Source organism: Thamnophis sirtalis, unplaced genomic scaffold (genome assembly GCF_051295495.1).
Source record: "Thamnophis sirtalis isolate CommonGarterSnake01/CBP01778 unplaced genomic scaffold, rThaSir2_p1.2 scaffold_2, whole genome shotgun sequence".
NCBI classification, from domain to species: domain Eukaryota; kingdom Metazoa; phylum Chordata; class Lepidosauria; order Squamata; family Natricidae; genus Thamnophis; species Thamnophis sirtalis.
In genome coordinates, this window is record NW_028261382.1 from 77,294,329 (window position 1) to 77,313,548 (window position 19,220).

At 43.8% G+C, this 19,220-nt stretch overlaps 2 protein-coding genes across 3 annotated transcripts in view; one reads left to right on the forward strand and one right to left on the reverse strand.

Annotated features, from left to right (window-relative positions):
• The window catches only part of NSD3 (nuclear receptor binding SET domain protein 3), a 126,523-nt gene extending 126,370 nt beyond the window's left edge, over positions 1-153 (reverse strand). Inside the window, exon 1 of the mRNA XM_087706153.1 lies at positions 20-153. The gene's annotated coding sequence lies outside the window, so the exon portion shown is untranslated. The remainder of the gene's footprint in view (positions 1-19) is intronic.
• A 429-nt stretch (positions 154-582) lies between these two features.
• The window catches only part of LETM2 (leucine zipper and EF-hand containing transmembrane protein 2), a 28,760-nt gene continuing 10,122 nt past the window's right edge, over positions 583-19,220 (forward strand). Inside the window, exons 1-6 of one of the 2 annotated variants that reach the window (XM_087706159.1) lie at positions 583-647; positions 3,651-3,741; positions 6,408-6,843; positions 9,380-9,523; positions 12,631-12,768; positions 14,925-15,128. In XM_087706159.1, coding sequence (XP_087562285.1) covers positions 3,695-3,741; positions 6,408-6,843; positions 9,380-9,523; positions 12,631-12,768; positions 14,925-15,128 — 969 coding nt within the window. In that variant the 5' untranslated portion in view covers positions 583-647; positions 3,651-3,694. The remainder of the gene's footprint in view (positions 648-3,650; positions 3,742-6,407; positions 6,844-9,379; positions 9,524-12,630; positions 12,769-14,924; positions 15,129-19,220) is intronic. The other variant, XM_087706158.1, reaches the window with a different exon arrangement.

Sequence of the window (19,220 nt, forward strand, 5' to 3'; positions counted from 1 at the left end):
TTGCAAAGCCGCTACTCACCTCTCTGTCGTTAGAACAGCCTCCAATCGGAAGGTGAAAGAGAGTTTTACTTGGCAAAAGTAAATCACCTTTTTAGAGCTGGGTGTATCTATAGGCATCCCCCTGCCTGCACCCAAGCCTCTGAAATTAGACTAGTGCAATGCTAGTGCAGCCTTGAAAGCCCATGCATAACAAAGGTGCACACAGGGTCGTTCGAGATAATATTTATTTTTTTACTCCCCCACCCCAAAAAAGTCCTGCAAAAAAGCCCCTCTATATATATATCAATGTAGCTTTCATTTAATAAAGCATTCAAGGACCGCCCCGCCCCTCTCCTGTCGCTCCAACTCGAATCCCCGCCCCCTTTCTCCTCCCCTACGCTTTTATTGGCTACCAGCAAAAGGAGGGCGGCCCAATCGGCGCGTAGAGAGAAGGGTGGGAGAGGGAGGGGGAGAGAGAGAGAGAGAGAGAGAGAGAGAGAGAGAGACTCGTTGGCTAGAGCGGCTTGTCGGTTGCACTTCCGGTGAGCCGCGGGGCTGACGGGAATCCCCGACTATCATCCCGGAAGCAGGTGGAGCCGTAGCGGCCCGGTTAGCGGGGGTGGGGGAGGGGAGGGGAGGGGCGGGGGAAGCTGAATTCAGGGCAGCAGGTGAGGACCAAAAAAAAAAAAGACAAAAATCAAGCAACTTTGCAATGTTTACAACGTGCATCTAAACAAGTAGGACGTAGGTTACACCTGGTGGACAGGTTGCATAAACGGATGGGTTGCAAATGGGCACCGATCTTGCGGGTGGATGGGGGTGAGGGAGCGAGGGAGGAGGGAGGAGGGAGAGGGGCTGGCAAGAGGTGAAGGAGACTCTCGGGGACTGGAGAAGACCCTCTTGGGGAAGAGAGAGGGGAGGGGGTCCTCAGGGGGAGAGAGAGGGGATGGCTGTCACTTTACAGGGGGTTGTAAGTAACGCACAGGAGCACTGCGGCTGGTAGATCCAAGCTCTCCTTGACTGATCCCATCTGGAAAAACAACAACAACATCATTATTTAAGGATGATCCTAGTCAGTATGGTGATGGGAGTTCTGGGGACGCCAGGCTAGGCTGGGAATTGGATGGGTGGGAGGGGAGGAATCCACCCCAGAAGCCACCAAAGGCAAATAGGGGAGCAATAAAAAAACCCAAAACAATATGGGTGTGTAGGTTTTTGGAAATTGAGCTTGACAACTGGCAGTTGGGGGAACTGAGTTTTGGAGGTGCCAAGATAGAGTGAGCATGAGTGGTGGGGTGTTTTTTTTTGCATTATTATTATACTTTATTCATTAAATTATTATTATTATTATTATTATTATTATTATTATTATTATTATTACGTGATACTCAGTCAGCTGAACATTTAAAAATGTATCACAATTATATTATTATTATGTGGTTAATCTTTGATGAGATTCACAGCCTTTGGGTTTGGTTGGTAGCTTAACAGCTCGAGTCCTAACCAAGGACCTAAGAACTGTTAAGTTGTTGTTGTTGTTGTTGTTAACTTTATTCATTGAACATGAAACCTGCCAACTGAATATTCAAAAATGCATCACAAATACTGGTACTGATGGTTGATATGGGTTGCTGCCAGCGTCCTAGATATCAACCAAGTATCTTCTTAAAATATATGATGTTCCAAGTAGCACAGTTTTTTGCAGTGCCACTGGTGTATTTATTGCAGGAAGCTGCAATTTATTGATGTTTTTTTTAAAATTCTTGGACATGGTACCAAGTGCCCTGATGACAATGGGTATCACTGTTACATGCTTCATCCATAGCCGTGTAGTTTCGATGGCCAGGTCATTGATGATGATGATGATGATGATGATGATGATGATGATGATAATGATGATGATTATTTTACACCCTTGGGACAGTGTTTACTCCTGGCAACTTGCCTGGACAGGTCCTTGCAGGTTTTTTTTTAGCAAGATGTCAGAAATAGTTTGCCATTGCTGGTTCGTCCTCGGACCAGGGGAAGAGGGAGAGGGGAACTGGGAGAGGGGGATTGGGAGAGGGGGACTGGCCCAAGGTCATCACTCAGCTGGCTTTGTGTCTTAAGGAGGGGGATAATGCTCACAGCCTCTCAGTTTCTAGCCTAACTGCTACACCAAACCAACTCTCATATTATTTTGCTAATAAATATGCTGATAGTATTTTGCTAATAAATAAATAATAAATATTTCTGTAACAGCGTTGTCCCCTATGCCATCCATCTGGTAAATCTGCAAGATTCATTTTTCTCGCCACGTAATTTATATATCTGAACTAGACTATGTTGTTTCTCTGTCATAATATATGTGGGTATATGCTTTATTATTTATTTATTTATTTTATTTATCTGTCATTTTTATGTAGTATATACCAGAGGTGATGAACCTTTGAGAATTGTATGCAACGAAATTTCATTTTAATGTATGTCAATTAGTGTACATTTGATGCAGTGGTGGGTTCCGAATCCCGTTCCAACTGGTACACTTGGAACGGGCCCAGCAGCATCCACATGGATGCGCGCATGCGTCTTAGTGCCTCTGCGAGCCTCCACAATGCTCCAGCTGCTCAGCGGAGCGTCGCACAGGCGCTGTACGTGCTGTGCGCAGAAGACTTAAAAGACCGGTAAGGTGCTTGGGCAGGCGGGTGAGCCCTCCGGAGCACTGTACCGGAACGGTATCTGGTGTTCTGGGCTGGCTCCGGTACACCTGTACCGGGGCATACCACTTGCAACCCACCACTGATTTGAAGTGACAATAAAGTCTAAGTGAATAAGCGGTTACTTTACTTGCATTCCAATTCTATATATTTCGTAATGAAGACTTGATCCATATAGCAGGACTCCATCGCTTGGAATCCAATTCTTCATGAATCTAATTCTGTTATTAAACATTTCCCCTCACAGGGTCTGAGCTACAATATTGTAGCTAGATTTGTATTCCATTAATTATAGCATGTTGAATAAATCATCATTGGTTAGGGTTTTTTTTTACTAACCCAAAACTCAAACTACCATATACGTCTTAGTTGACAATACAGAAAAGGGTCTATAGAATTTTATGCTGGAAAAAAGTAATTGTCCACTTTCTTATTTAGTGACAAGGGGAAATGGTGGTAATAAGAATATTAAAACTATGTGCTTAGAGTAATTACTTAAACAGCTTTTGGCTCATATACAAAACATCCATATTTCATTTTCTTTTGGGGTACTTAATTACAAGAATTGACTGAATGTTTACGTAAGATATTTAGTAGTATGTAATTTTTGCCACACAAGCTTCAAGAATCAGGACTGGGAGTTTAGAATGATTTTATTATATTAATTTATTTGATTCTTTTTTATTATTTCATAGTTTTAAATGAGGTTTTATAGTATGTAAGCCACCTTGAGTGGCTATGTGCAAATAGGTGGCAGTATAAATTCAATAAATAAATAAATAAATGTGACTGAGATAAAGAATGGACATTTTTGTTATATAATACATCTGAATCCCATATGTATGACTAAAGATTTATAATGGATAGAAGTTGCATTTACTAATACTTACTAGATGACAGTATCTGTAGTGAAACATTTCAAAATCATTTCTTTATTTAACTGGCATATGTCTACATTTTTTACTGGTATATTAGATTTCATCCGGCCACAGATGAAATAAATAGATCCCAGACAAAGCATGGCTATCAACAGCTGTAACATATTCCTTGCAGTAGCTAGGAACAGGTAAGAAATGAAATCTTGGTGTATGTGAAATCATTATTTTAGATCTTTGAATGTCATCCAAAAAACAATATTGATGTTGTTAGTATAAATTTTCTATCATGAAGGAAGTTCATTGGTTTTTATTTGATTACTAGATTCAGTCAAAATGACATGGCCTTGTATTAAACATTCTGTAGACAGTGTAAAACAGTTGTATTGATTTCAGTTTAATAGGGAAAAAAAAGAAATATCAGGATTCTTTTTGTTCACCATTGGGTGCACCGATAGCATTCACCTATGTAGTTTTTCTTTTTGTGAAATATAAAAAATGGGATCTGGACTAAATAAACATAAGATCCTATGTTAGATTGTCTGGTTTGAATAATAAAAAATCCATAATTTCCTCAGTCATCCAGAGCTGAGAAATTATAACTTGTGTCCAGTTGCAAGCATGGTAAATATAGTAGCTGTGACTGGGGTTAAGAAATGCAGTCCTTAAACCTAGAATATCTCCCATGTAACCGACATCTGCTTAACTGCTTTGTTTTCCCTTCCCTTCCCCACCCCGTTCCCCTACCACCCAGTTTTCAATCTTACATCAGTTTAGCTGGGTAATTCTCAAGCTTAGTAACTTTTAAGATGGGTTCAACTCCCTTCTGGCTGTGGAATTCTGGGAATTGAAGCCCACACATCTTACAGTTGCCAAGGTTGCAAAACACTTCGATGCTTCTAATGATAGAAGCTGCAGGTCATAATGTGAATATAGGTAGTCCTCGACAAGTCTGTTTAGTGACTCTGTCAATCCTGAAGCTGAACTGACCAGAGCCATATTGGAGTTTCAGTGTTGTCACACAGGAGTTTAGAGAAAGGGAGGTGGGGTGTTCTGAGCTAGGCCTCCCCAAAAAGCACAAGGCAGAGTCCTGGTCCTGGCAAAAACCCTTTTATTAAATGAATGTGAATTCCTCTCATTCACATTCAGCAAGGGCTGGCAAACAGTCTTTCAAAGGAATATTTATGACCACTGACATTATCTATCTTGGAAAGCTGCCATGTAAACGTTTTCCAAACACAGTGCTGTGCCAAGAAAACTGGGCACAGAGTTTCTGAGATTCACACTCCTGAAATGATTCTTAACAAACCAATTGTTTCCTGCAAAAGCCCACTCCCCTTTTGTTCCTCTTTTATTTCCTATGGGAAGGGCCAATCATCTTCCACCTGTGACTTTACTCTCAAGTCTACCCTGATTTCTGAGTTGTTCTTTTCTTCTGGCAGCTCTGCCATGCGCACACTGGGAACAGGCTCCAGCTGTTCCTCTGCCTCACTGCTGTCTAGCTCCGTAGGCACCTGATCACTGCCAGACAGCCTTGGCCCCGTCTCTGCCTCCAACACAGAGCTCTCGTCCGAGCCTCCCCCACCCTCCAGGACTGGCCCATGCTCTTCCCCAACCTCTTCACTGTCCAACTCTCCTGCTAACTCCGCTAGCTGCTAACAAGGGGATTAGAGATAGGGGGGTTTGCGTAGCCAAAACAAAATACTTTCTCTTGAGAACCAAGGACATTCTCACACCTGGACTGGAGAAGGAGGAGTGAGGTCTCCAGATAACCAAACCATGTGACTGACTGTTTGGGGTTGTGGGAAAACTTTCTCTTTTAACCGGGTGAAAACCGCAGGAACCTTTAGAGTTGGTTTTCACCAGATATGTGCCAATATGACATTCCCAATAAAACTATCCTTTGAGGAATCTGCCTGCCTCGGAGTTTTGCTTGCTGTGGATCTATTACTTGGAACCCTGACAGACTGTTCAGAATTACAACGGCACTGGCAAAAGTGACTTATGACCCTTTTTTCACACTTAACAACCATTGCAGCATCCCCATGGTCATGTGATCAAAATTCAGACAACTTGGCAACTGACTCTTATTTATGACAGTTGCCGTGTCCCGGGGTCTCGTGATTCCCCCTTTGCTACCATCTGACATGCAAAGTCAACGGGGCGGCCAGTTTCACTTAACAACTGCAGTGATTCATTTAAGAACTGAGGCAAGAAAGATTGTAAAATGGGACAAAGCTCACTTAACAAATGTTTTGCTTAATGACAGAAACTTTGGGCTTCTTTGCAGTCATATGTCGAGGACTACCTATAAAATGTCTTAAGTCTTTGGCGGCATTACTAGACCGCTCTGGATTTCAACCATCAGGGCTTCTGATCAGCGCCTTGTGAAATGTATCTCTTACCAGCCATAACCCAAACCTTGGATTGCAGCAATGATTTAGACGAGGGGTGTCAAATTCAAGGCCCATGGGCTAGATCGGGCCCATGGGGATGCTTAGATCTGGCCCATGGGGCCACCCTGGAAACAGCAAAGGAGCAGCCCATGGTGTCTCTCCCAGCAAAAATGGGCTCCCAATCTCCGTTTTCAGCTGGGACAGCCTCCTGCAACCCTCTGCCAGGGAAAACAGAGGTCAGGAGGGCCGCACGCCTCACTGGCAGAGGGTTGCAGGAGGCTGTCCCAGCTGAAAACGGAGCTCGAGAGCCTGTTTTCTCCGGCAGAGACACTGCGGGCCATCCCCGACACTAGTGACGTCAAGCTGGCCATGCCCCGCTCCCTAGGTCAAACACAACCCTGATGCGGCCCTCCATGAAATCAAATCTGAACCCCCCTTGATTTAGACTCTTTCTCTTCCAGAGGCTCATGCCTGCTCGTACACTCCTGTTGCTCCCTGTTCTCCTCGTCAGCTGCCCTGGCTCAACTGTTGGATTCCCACCACAATGGAACGTTCCCGAAGGACTCCGAAAGCCACCAGCTCCTCTCCAGTTCACCGCAGGGCAGCGCTTGGCCTCACTTGCTCATCGGACCGATGCGGATGCTTCGCACGTCAGCTTCCTGGCATCAGGACAAACCTCCCCCTGAGCCAAGTACTGTAAAAACCGACCCCACTCCGGCTGGCCTTCCAGACAAAGTCGCAGGGACTGCCAAGCGGTCTCTCTGGCAGAGGATTGTAGACGAACTGAGACATTATTACAATGGATTCCACTTGCTTTGGATTGACACGAAAGTCGCTGTTCGGATGGTCTGGAGACTGTTACACGGGCAAATCCTCACCAGGCGGGAGAGGCGAAGGGTGAGCATTGGCTGGCTTTGGGGGCGCTGCCAGCAAACTAGCCCCCTGCCCATGGCTGATTGCTTCCTCTTGAATGGACGGCATTCAGCAGCGGATTCTTAATTCGCTGGACGAAGCAAAACAAATCTGACATAAGGTGACTTAATCCCTCAGTCGATCAATGGGCTGAATAAGGGAGAGGCAGGCATTTTGCTTTGGCTGTTTCTACATTCTTGTTCATTTCCCCCATGAGAGCCACAGTGGCCCAGTGGTTAGAGTGCAGTCCTGCAGGCTACTTCTGCTGCCTGCCGGCTGCCTGCAGTTCGAATCTCACCAGGCTCAAGGTTGACTCAGCCTTCCGTCCTTCCGAGGTGGGTAAAATGGGGACCCAGATAGTTAGGGGAACGATATGTTGACTCTGTAAACCACTTAGGGCTGTAAAGCACTCTGAAGCAGTATATAAGTCCTAAGTGCTATTGCTATAAGAGCAATTGCTGGATTAGAGCATCAGGCCTGGAAGACGGTTTCCCAGGTAATTTCCCCTGTGATTCTTGAGCAAAGTTTCAGGTTGCTTCTCAACCTGAATGCTGATTCCTTGGTGCCGTACCGGCAGTCCTCAAATTGCAGTCAAAGTTATAATGGACACCATTCTACTGACAATCTGGTTTTGAAGTTCTTATGTCATCCCCTCTTCCAGTCATGTCACCACATTTTGCCCATTCGGCAACTCATATTTACAACTAATTGCATTGGCCCGCAATCATGTGACTGCAATTTATGATGGTTTTTGCTGGAGATTGACATTTATTTCTTGTCTCGGGCCAAACCCACTCCATAGAGGACAGGGAGTTCACTTACCGACTGTGGTGTTCGCTTAATGACTGCTGAGAAAAAGATCATAAAATCACGTCCAGTTACATGGCATCTTGCTTTATAGCTTTCACGACTTACGACCAGAAGCTGGAAAAAGTCACGGGAGCTCCCTCCATTACGCGGCACTAGGGATTGAAACTGCCGAACATTCTGATCAACAAGCTCAGCGTCTTAGCCACTGAGCCACCACGTCCCTTGAGCCACTGCGTTACCAACACCCCTATCAACAAATAAAAAGCCACACACAACCAGGCACCACATAAATACTACGCATAGAATAACCCAAAACAAACACTCCGCTAGAGAGGCGTTCTCAGAGGATGGGCTCCAGCACCAGTCCGAAAGCTCGGAGAATGAAACCTCTGGTCCCGGTAACGGACCCAGATTGGATCCTGCAACATTGCCCTGGGACACACATATATTTGCCTTCCCCCCCAAAGGTTCGGTTGCACATAATGGTAAGACCTGCACCCTGAACCCACCTTCTCATACAAAGCAGAAAAGTTGTTGGCTAAAACGGCTTTGACTTATTTCTTAAAAACAAGCAGGGATGCGGCCAGCATTTCTGCAGATAAAATGTTGGCACCCTGAAATTAATTTGACAAAGTGCTTTCTTGGAGCAGGGCTTCTCCCTGGTCTTTTTAGTGGAAAGGAGAGAGATTCAGGGAGGGTCATAAGCCAATATTTAGTTTACTTGGTTTTGGTGTCAGCCTTCCAAATATCATCCAGAATTAAATCAGAGTCCAAGGCAGAACTTTCCTCAAAGTTCCAATTTATTAAGAAAGACATATTGGTACATCTGTGGGAAACCTGAATCTGAAAGCTTCCTGGGGTTCCCATCCAGTTGAAAGTTCATGATCTTGTCCCCACACCCACAAGTCCATCACATGGTCTTCCATTACCACACTGGCATCTTCACCCATCCACTTCCGGTCAGGTGCAGAGGTGACCTTGGGCTTCTGGAAAGGAATGTTTTATTTTGACGACAACACATTCTACAATTCTACTCCTTACTATTCCCCCTCCCAATTACCCCACTAATGAAACAGCCTAGTAAAATAATAGGGTCTGTGGCAGGCCAAAGATCCTAAAAAGAATATGACTGCAGGCCTGACATTTGGTTTGAGTAATGTTCCATGATTCCAGTATTGTGGCTTATTGAAACATATTTACGATTACCCATGTCTTAGGGCAGCGATGGTTAACCTTTTTGGTGCCGATTGCCCAAGGTGTATGCGTGTGCATGCAAAAAACACAGGTGTGCCCCAAGCACTCCGCGCATGTACCCTGCCCCCCCCCCCCCCGTTTTGGCTTATCAGGCCCAAAATGAAGCACGGGAAGTGGGGGCTCGCAATCTCTGCAGTTTCTCCCCAGCGTGCCCAGGCTCTCACCTCCATTCATGCCACAGAAGAGGCACCTGCGGAGATCGGGGAAGGCACGGGGAGCAGGAATGCAGGAGAAAGCTAGGGCGCGCTGGGGGAAAACCACGGAGATTGGTGAAGACCCCGTGCATGTGCGGCAGAGACCCAAAGACCAGCTGGCCGACGGGAGGCGCGCACGCACAGTGGAGCTGGGCTTGGGCGACGGCGGAAATGCCCACAGAGAGGGCTCTGTGTGCCACCTGTGGACCTGAGGGCAATGTGTGAACAACTTCATGTTTTGGCTTGTGTTTCTTTTTCTGCAGCTGATGAGAACATCAGCGGATCTTTTCCGGCTGGTTCCTTTCTTGGTGTTCATCATCGTACCTTTCATGGAATTCCTGTTACCTGTATTTCTTAAACTCTTTCCCGAGATGTTGCCTTCAACCTTTGAAACGCAATCGAAAAAGGTCAGTTTGTCAATATTTTGGGGGGGAAAAACACCTCGATCTTTGTATGCCTATGTCTCAGGAACCCTTTGCCTCCAGCACAATATAAATCTACCGGGCTAGAAAAATTAATCTCCGCAAGAAGTGGAGGAGGACAAGAACCTAGGATGACGTTTGTTCAAATCCTCACCAAGATACAAAGCTCTTGAATAAGTTTGATGGAATTTTTCTCCTGCTCAGACGGAGAGGATTCAAGGCACATCATAATGCACCCTCCTCCCGCAGGCGGCAGGGCGGAAGCGTGAAATGAAAGGACTAATAAAATAGGCATTATGGGCTAGCATGGTCAAGAGACTAGCATACAGCAGAATTATCTTGCTCTGCCATTTGTAAAGATTTGCCTGAGACATTCTTCTCTCTTCTCATTTTTCCTACTACTTTCTCCTATTGGTATCTTATGATTTATCGGTTCCACCACAAAACCACGGAGGAATAAAGCGCGCTTGACGAAAGTGCGTACGTGACGTCATCACAGCGCGACGAAAACATCGCGCTGTGAGTGGTAAATTTAAAATTAAAGCAAAAACCTTACCCTAACCCCCCCAAACCTAACCCTAAACCTAACCCTAACCCTAAACCTAACCCTTAACCTAACCCTTAACCTAACCCTAAACCTAACCCTTAACCTAACGCTAAACCTAACCCTTAACCTAACCCTAAACCTAACCCTTAACCTAACCCTAAACCTAACCCTTAACCTAACCCTTAACCTAACCCTTAACCTAACCCTTAACTTAACCCTAACGTGTAACGTAACCCTAAACCTAACCCTAACCCTAACCCTTACCTTTATGTGAATCGGCTTGCTTTAATTTAATTTTGAATTTATTTTTAATTTTTTTCGTCGCGCTGCTGATGACGTCACGTACGTGCTTTCGTCGGGCGCGCTTTATTCCTCCGCGGTTTTGACGGGTCACGGATTTATCACTTGTTTATTATTTACGAGGGGCTGCCACAAAGAAGAGGGGGTGGGGAAGAGGTCAACCTGTTCTCCAAAACGTCCAGAGGGCAGGACAAGAAATAATGGATGGAAACTAATCAAAGAGAGAAGCAATTTGGGTAATCAAAGAGAGAAGCAACCTGGAATTAAGGAGAAACTTCCTGACAGTGAGGACAATTAACCAGTGGGAGAGCTTGCCTCCAGAAATTGTGGGCACACCATCACTGGAGGTTTTTAAGAAGAGACTGGACAGCCACTTGTCTGAAATAGCCCCCAATTTTGTTGTGTTTATTTTGTACAATGACAATAAAGGTTATACTATACTAAATGGTATAGGGTCTCCTGCTAGAGCCAAGGTGGCGCAGTGGTTAAATGCAGCACTGCAGGCTACTTCAGCTGACTGCAGTTCTGCAGTTCGGCTGTTCAAATCTCACCGGCTCAGGGTTGACTCAGCCTTCCATCCTTCTGAGGTGGGTAAAATGAGGACCCGGATTGTTGTTGGGGGCAATATGCTGACTCTGTAAACTGCTTAGAGAGGGCTGAAAGCCCTATGAAGCGGTATATAAGTCTAACTGCTATTGCTATTGCTATTGCTTGAACAGAGGGCTGGACTAGAAGACCCTTAAGGTCCCTTCCAGCTCATTCCATTCCATATTGGTTCTGTTCTGTTCTACTCTACTCTACTCTATTCTGATTTATGATCTATGATTTATCACTTGTGTAAATGTTGTTGGTATGTACACTGAGAGCTTGTGCATGGGAGACAAATTCCTTGTGTGTCCAATCACACTTGGCCAATAAAAAATTCTCTTTTCTATTCTCTCTTCCTATTCTATTCTAAAATCCCAGAGATAATTTAGAATTAGAATGTACCACAATGGCATATACTGTACCCTCCAGAAGAGCTAGGAAGTGTATGACAACACTGGCATATGCAGGTAATCCTCAACTTACAACCATTCCTTTAGTGACCATTCAAAGTTACAACAGAACTGGACAAAGTGGCTTATGGCCGTTTTTCACGCTTACAACTGTTGCAGCCTCCCTGTAATCGCGTAATCAAAATGGATACGCTTGGCAACTGGCATGTACTTATGACGGTTTCGGTGTCTCCAGGGGTGATGGCATCCCCTTTTGCAAACTTCTGACAAGCCAAGTCAACGGAGAAGCCCGATTCGCTTAACAACCGTGTTAACCAAACTCACAACTGCAGTGATTCACTTGACAACTGGCAAGAAAGGTTTGTAAAATGGGGCAGGTCACTTAACTGTCTTGCTTAGCAACGGAAATTTTGGTTGTAAGTTGAGGACTACTTGTACTGCTGCAAAGAGGACTCAAAAGAGTTTTAAACGTCTTTAAAGCTTTTGGGAGGGGGTAATATAAAAATACACATTGCCTTAAAGCTATACTGTTTGCGTCTGTCTATGGAGGGGTTTGAAGTGCAGAATAGGTAGCAGTATATATTAAAAAACCATTGTTGGCTCTTTGGCTCTTCCTTTATCTTTTTTGATACTTTTCTCTCTCTCTCTCCCTTTAGATTATCCTTTTTTCCCCCCTTCATTCCCAGCAAAGTGGTCCAATGAAAAGAAAATAGAGCTTTCCTTTTGCCAAGAGCAGCAAAGTAGCTCATTTGCTCTGTGAGAGAGTCCCTTAAGTTTAAGTTTAAGTTTTATTTTATTTATATGCCGCCTTATTCCCAAAAGGGACTCAGGGCGGCGAACAACTTAAACGGGCAAGGGAAACATACAAGTACAAAATAGACATTTAAAATGACCAACAACCACACCTGTCGAGAGGGGAAGGGAACTCCTCAGCCCCAGGCCTGCCGACACAGCCAGGTTTTAACAGCTTTTCGGAAAGCAGGGAGAGAGGTGAGGGTCCAAATCTCCTCGTGGAGTTCGTTCCAAAGGGCCGGAGCTGCAACAGAGAAGGCCCTCCCCCGGGTCGTAGCCAGATGGCATTGGCTAGTGGATGGAACCCGGAGGAGGCCGACCCTGTGCGATCTAATGGGTCTTTGGGAGGTAATTGGCAGCAGGCGGTCTCTCAAGTACCCAGGTCCAATACCATGAAGGGCTTTATAAGTGATAACTAGCACTAACTAACCTTTCTCATTATTCTTTGCACCAAGGAAGAAAAGCAGAGGAAGAAGCTGAGTGCGAAGTTGGAGCTAGCCAAATTCTTGCAGGAGACAATCACAGAGTTGGCCCGAAGAAACAAAGCCAGCACAGGGGCAGCTACCCAGCTGTTCTCTTCCTATGTTCAGAAGGTAAGCATCCCTCAGTGCATAGAAAAGCTGGAGTCCTGGAGCTTTATGCTTCATTGAAAAATTGTTGATAAGCTTCAAAAATCTCTCATAAGACAGAACTGTTTACCATATTTTTTTGTATAAGATGCATCTCCCCCCCCCAAAAAAAAGAGGGTGAAAATCTGGGTGCGTCTTATACACTGAATACAACATTTTTGGCCTCCTAAAACCCTGTCCCATGCATCCCATTTTTTGCAAAAATGGACGCGCAGAGGCCTGCAGAGTGCTCCTGGGGGCTGGGAAGGGCAAAAACGAGCTAAAAATAGGGCCGTTTTTCACAAAATCCAAGCTGTTTTTGCCCTCCCAAGCCCCCAGAAGCACTTTGCGGGCCTTCCAGACTTTCTGCACACCCCGTTTTTTGCAAAAAAAAAAAAATGAACTGTTTTTGCTCATTTTGTGCCCTCCCCAGTCCCCAGGAGCACTTTACAGGCCTCTCAAACTCTCTGCATGCCCCTTTTTCTCAAAAAAACAAAGCGTGCAGAGGGTTTGGGAGGCCTGCAGAGTGCAAAAATGTTTTTTATAAAAATTTATCTCTTCAAAATCTTGGTGCATCTTATAGTCTGAAAAATACGGTAAATCAAAACCGTTCAACCTTGGCAACTCTAAGACTTTTTGGACTTGAACTCTCAGAACTCCCCAGCCAGCATGCAGCCCACGTGTCTTAAAGTTCCCAAGGTTGTACACCCCTGAGTTATATAAACAAACATTTCAAACATCAAAAATAACCCTCTTAAGAGTTTGATGCAGCCTCAATCAACACATTGCTTCTGAAGAAGCTTCTTGGATGAGAAGCGAAACTTCTTCAAAGAAAAAAACCAAAAAGTCCAGTTGCCTCTTGAAAAAGCACCTTTGGGGCAACCACGACCTGGATGACTGAGAATCTCCCTAGATATTTGTTCAAAAGTCAGATAGCAATAGCAATAGCAATAGCAGTTAGACTTATATACCGCTTCATAGGGCTTTCAGCCCTCTCTAAGCGGTTTACAGAGTCAGCATATTGCCCCCAACAACAATCCGGGTCCTCATTTTACCCACCTCGGAAGGATGGAAGGCTGAGTCAACCCTGAGCCGGTGAGATTTGAACCGCTGAACTGCTGATCTAGCAGTCAGCCTGCAGTGCTGCATTTAACCACCGCGCCACCTTGGCTCGATGGGTTTCCTTGCTTTTTTTTTTCCTTTGAAAATGTTTCGCTTCTCATCCAAGAAGCTCCTTCAATTCTGAAGAACATTTTCAAAGGAAAAAAAACCCCAAGAAAGTCCAGTTGTCTTTTGAACAATACTTTTGGGACAATCTATAAGCTTACAGCTGAAGGGAAGGGAAGTATTATGCGGTTTTAATTCTCATTTTGATGTTAAAAGTATTATTGTAAGTTTGTCTCCTGTAATTTCATACCACTCTGAGGGGCTTCTAATGATTTTAGAAACGGCGTCTTCGTTTAAGATAGCTCCCTTGTCCAATTTTCTGAACAAAAATGAATAATTACAGTAGATCCAAATAATGAAAATATTTCTTGCTGCCAACAGCCTTAGATTTTCTACAACTGTAGTAAAACCAGGAAAATGAAAAAATATTGAAAAACATTGTCAAAAAGGGGAAAAATATGAAATATTAAAGACTGCCAAATATGTATCATTAAAATCAGTGGCGGACAAAAAACATTTTGCTCTCTGTATTGAGGTAAAAAAGGTTGTACCAAACTTTTCTTTTTGCGAGGGAAAAGTCTTTAATTTGGGCGCCTTTATTATTATAAAGAAAACTAGCGATGGGTTTGGGGAGACCTAATTCAGGAGTGAACACTGAGCTTGTCGATCAGAAAGGTCGGCGGTTCGAATCACTAGCACCTCGTAAATGGAGTGAGCTCCTGTTACTTCTCCCAGCTTCAGCCAACCTAACAGTTCAAAAGCACGTGAAAATGCAAGTAGAAAAATAGGAACCACCTTTAGTGGGAAGGTAAGAGTGTTCCGTGCGCCTTCGGCATTGAGTCATGCGGCCACATATCCACAGAGACGTCTTCGGACAGCGCTGGCTCTTCGGCGTTGAAACGGAAATGAGCACCTTCCCTGCGAGGGGAACCTTTATCTTTAATTCTGGAGTCCTCATTTATTGTCATGTGTAGGTTCGACATAGCGGCCAACAACCCAGCACCCAGGAAATTGTGAAGTTTTCCAAACTGTTTGAGGATGAGCTGACGCTGGAACACTTGGAGCGGTCCCAGCTGGTCATCCTTTGCAAACTGCTGGAGTTACAGCCCATTGGCACCAACAACCTCCTCCGCTTCCAGCTTTTGATGAAGCTCAGATCCATCAAGGCTGACGACGAGGTAAGGAGATGCCTCCGGCTTTCGCCAAGAGTTTGGGAAAATTGCTCCTTCAGTATTGAATTATTGAATGTGCTTGTAACTGTTCTCAGCGAGTTTAAGAATCTTTCCTCATGTTAACCCATGATAACTGGTAGGTTAGTCCGAGAAACCATGATTGGCCCGGAGCCCCCTGATCAGTGCAGAATTGAACCAGGGTCTCTAGCTCTAGTGCCAAGTTTGAAAACCTTTGTGTCCAAATACTGAAAATTAATACTTTAACCACAGATGGATATTGCAGCTGTAGGTTGAGATCTGCAGACAGTTCTTGCTCTGTCCTAGGCTTCCCAAGAGCATGAAGCAAACTTGGTCCCAACAAAAGCCCTTTTATTAATTTACTATGAATTCTGCTCATTCACACCTAGCAAAGTCTTTCAAGGGAGGATTTACGGTCACAGACCTTATCTGGCTTGGAATAGCTGCCAGGCCGATCTCTGCAAAACTTGGCAAGGAGTCTTGGAGAGTCACCAACCAATTAAGGGAACTGATTGTCTCCTGCAAACTCCACTCCTCTTTTGCTCCTCTTTTGTTTCCTTTGGAAGGGGCCATTCATCATTCATCTGTGGCCTTACTCCAAGGCAACCCCTTAGCTGTTCTCTTCATCTGGCAACTCTGCGCATGTGCACACTGGGAACAGGCTATAGCTGTTTGTCTGCCTCACTGATGTCTGACTCTGAAGGCAGCTGATAACTGTCAGACGGCTCTGGCCCCCTCTCTGCCTCTGACACAAAGCTCTTATCAGAGCCTTCCCCAGGCTCCAGGACTGGCCCATGTTCCTCCCCAACCTTCTCACTGTCTGAATCTGCTACCAGCCCCGCTGGCGGCCCACAACAGTTATTTGAGATAGGAATGATATAACAAGGCAGGAATACCCAATCCCCAGGCTGCAGCCCAGCTCCGGGCTATGGGCCGTTTGGATCCAGGACGCCCAAGTGGTGGGTGAGCGCATGCGTTCAGCTCCACCTGCGCGACTGGGGGGCATTCATGCTCACGTGTGAAGCTCCATTTGTGTGACCAAAGGGCACGCCTGCTGCTCACACAGAACCATCCTCCCTCTCTCTCTCTCTCTCTCTCTCTCTCTCTCTCTCTCTCTCTCTCTCTCTCTCTCTCTCTCTCTCTCTCTCTCTCTCTCTCTCTCTCTCTCTCTCTCTCTCTCTCTCTCTCACACACACACACACACACACACACACACACACACACAAACACACACATACGGTCTGGCCACCAAGCCGGAAAGATTGGGGATTGCTGGATTAAGGTGTTTAAGGCGTTGATTACTGATGCTTTGGAAAGAGACCATGAAGATGATCTGGTCTGACTTTCTGTAAGTGCAAGAAAAAAACCAAATAAACCCTCCATGAGTCCAACTTCTTCTGAGATAGCCTCTCAAGTTTAGTGAGAACTTGACCGCAAATGGGGAAAAAAATTACTTTGGTATGTCTACACTTACTTTAAATATCAGGAAATTGATTAGTATTCTCATCTTTCACAAAGAGTCCATTTGTAACAACAAATTTCAACTTTGTTTCAACTCCTACCCTCAAAATAATGCTATAGAACACGCACACTAAGACAACTAGACACAAGAACAGGTTTTTCCCGAATGCCATCACTCTGCTAAACAAATCATTCCCTCCCCACTGTCAAACCATCCACTAAGGCTGCATTACTATTACTATTAGTCTTCTCATCGCTCCTCTCACCCATCTCCTCCCACTTATGATTGCAGGACTGTAACTTTGTTGCTTGTGTCCTTGCAATTTATATTGATATTGATTGTTTCCTGATTGCTTATTTGTACCCTATGACTATCATTAAGTGTTGTACCCAGTGGTGTACATCCATTCCCTCCTCACTCCAGGGGAAGGATACTGCAAAATCTCCATGTCCACCCCACTCTGGGGCCAGCCAGAGGTAGTATTTACCACTTCTCCGAACTATTCAAAATTTCTGCTATCAGTTCTCCAGAACCTGTCAGAACCTGCTGAATTTCAACCCTGGTTGCACCTTATGATTCTTTTTTTTTAAAGTAATCTTTATTAGTTATACATTTTTTTAAGAGTAAAACATACAAATACAAATACAATTTTAAACATACAACCCCCCTCCCACCCCCCACCCCCGCGGTGACAGTCATTCACAGCCCAACTTTTTTCTTTCCTTCCGCATTGTTAGGTCTCTAAGTCACCTCTTCTCATTACTATATATATATAGTATATATATATATACTATATATATATATATATATACTATATATATATTACTATATATATATAGTAATATAGTAATTACTATATATATATAGTAATGAGAAGAGGTGATATATATTGTAATGAGAAGAGGTGACTTTTAGAGACCTAACAATGAGGTCCAATGAGGTATATATTTCCTCCCATAATTGGGGCTCACCAGGGGTTGTAAAAAATCTAATAGATACCTTTCACCCTGGCTTCGCTGATAAACGGATAAGAGCCTGTGGCCTAATTGCTAAGATCTCTGCCTAGTATGCCTAGTGTGCAATATAGCCCAGGTTCAAATCCCAGTAAGGGTATGGCTAGCTGATGAGAGCTAAATAGCTTGAAATAGATCTATACTAGTCTCCCTTTATTTATTTATCAGCACAAATAAAAAAACACACACATATATGTATATATGTATATATGTGTGTGTGTGTGTGTGTGTATATATATATATATATATGTATATATATGTATATAATATATATATATGTATGTATATGTATGTATGTATGTATGTGTATGTGTATATATATGTGTATATATGTATATATATATATATATATATATACGTATATGTATATACATACATATACATACATACATACATACATACGTACGTACGTACGTACGTACGTACGTACGTACGTACGTACGTACGTACATATATATATATATATATATATATATATATATATATATATATATATATATATCAAATCTTAAACTGAAAAGGCCTCTGCCTTTAAAAAATCGATCTTAGGTCCTAAACTGAAAACAGTGCAGTTGCTGAGATTTCTTCGATCTTATTCCATTCCTGTTCAAAAATATTGTTAAAGAAAACTCCACGAAAACCCCATTTTCACTTGTAGTTGGGCGCCAAGATCATAAGCCATCTTCTCTGGTTCTAGAATTCAGTGGTGCTAATTGCAAGAAGGGGACATGAAAAGTACTAAATGGGAAATTTGCTTAACAGATGATACAAAGAAATAAGGTGGGAGAAAGAAGTTTTAATATCAAGGCAGATATCGCAAGAGGGAAAATAAAGGCTTTCAAGCTAATTAATTAGCCTTTCTAAAGATTCTCTGAGATTGATTTAGTATTGTTAAGATGAATCAGCCAGCGAATTTTGATTGCGTTTCCTCCCTTGTCATCTTTGACCATCAATTGCGGTTTATAAATATTCATTAATTTATTTAATGGGCTTATCTTGAGATGATTGAAACTAGGCTCATAACTAAGCAGGATGTTGTTAATCCGTTACCTGCCTTTTAACCAGTTGATTGCTTACAACACGTACTGGACCAAAATATCAGCATGTATGGCTACAGATATGCAGATTTAAAGAAGCAAAGCTATATTTTAAAATCTTTGTTCTTAAAAAGAAAGCTATCTTTAAATTCTGGGCAAGCTGGCCAAAAGAATGAGGTTGGCTAAATTTTGCATGTTATTGGCAAGAACAGGTTATTTTGTCATTAGTTGTGAAGTGGTGTCCAACCCATCGTGACCCCATGGACAATGTTCCTCCAGGCTTTCCTGTCCTCTACCATCCTCTGTAGTCCATTTAAGCTCATGCCTACTGCTTCAGTGACTCCATCCAGCCACCTCATTCTCTGTCATCTCCTTCTTCTTTTTCCTTCCATCGTTCCCAGCATTAGGCTCTTCTCCAGTAAGTCCTTCCTTCTCCTTTGATGGCCAGAGTATTTGAGTTTCCTCTTCAGGATCTGGCCTTCTAAAGAGCAGTCAGGGTTGATCTCCTCTAGGACTGACCGGTTTGATCGCCTTGCAGTCCAAGGGACTCACAGGAGTCTTCTCCAGC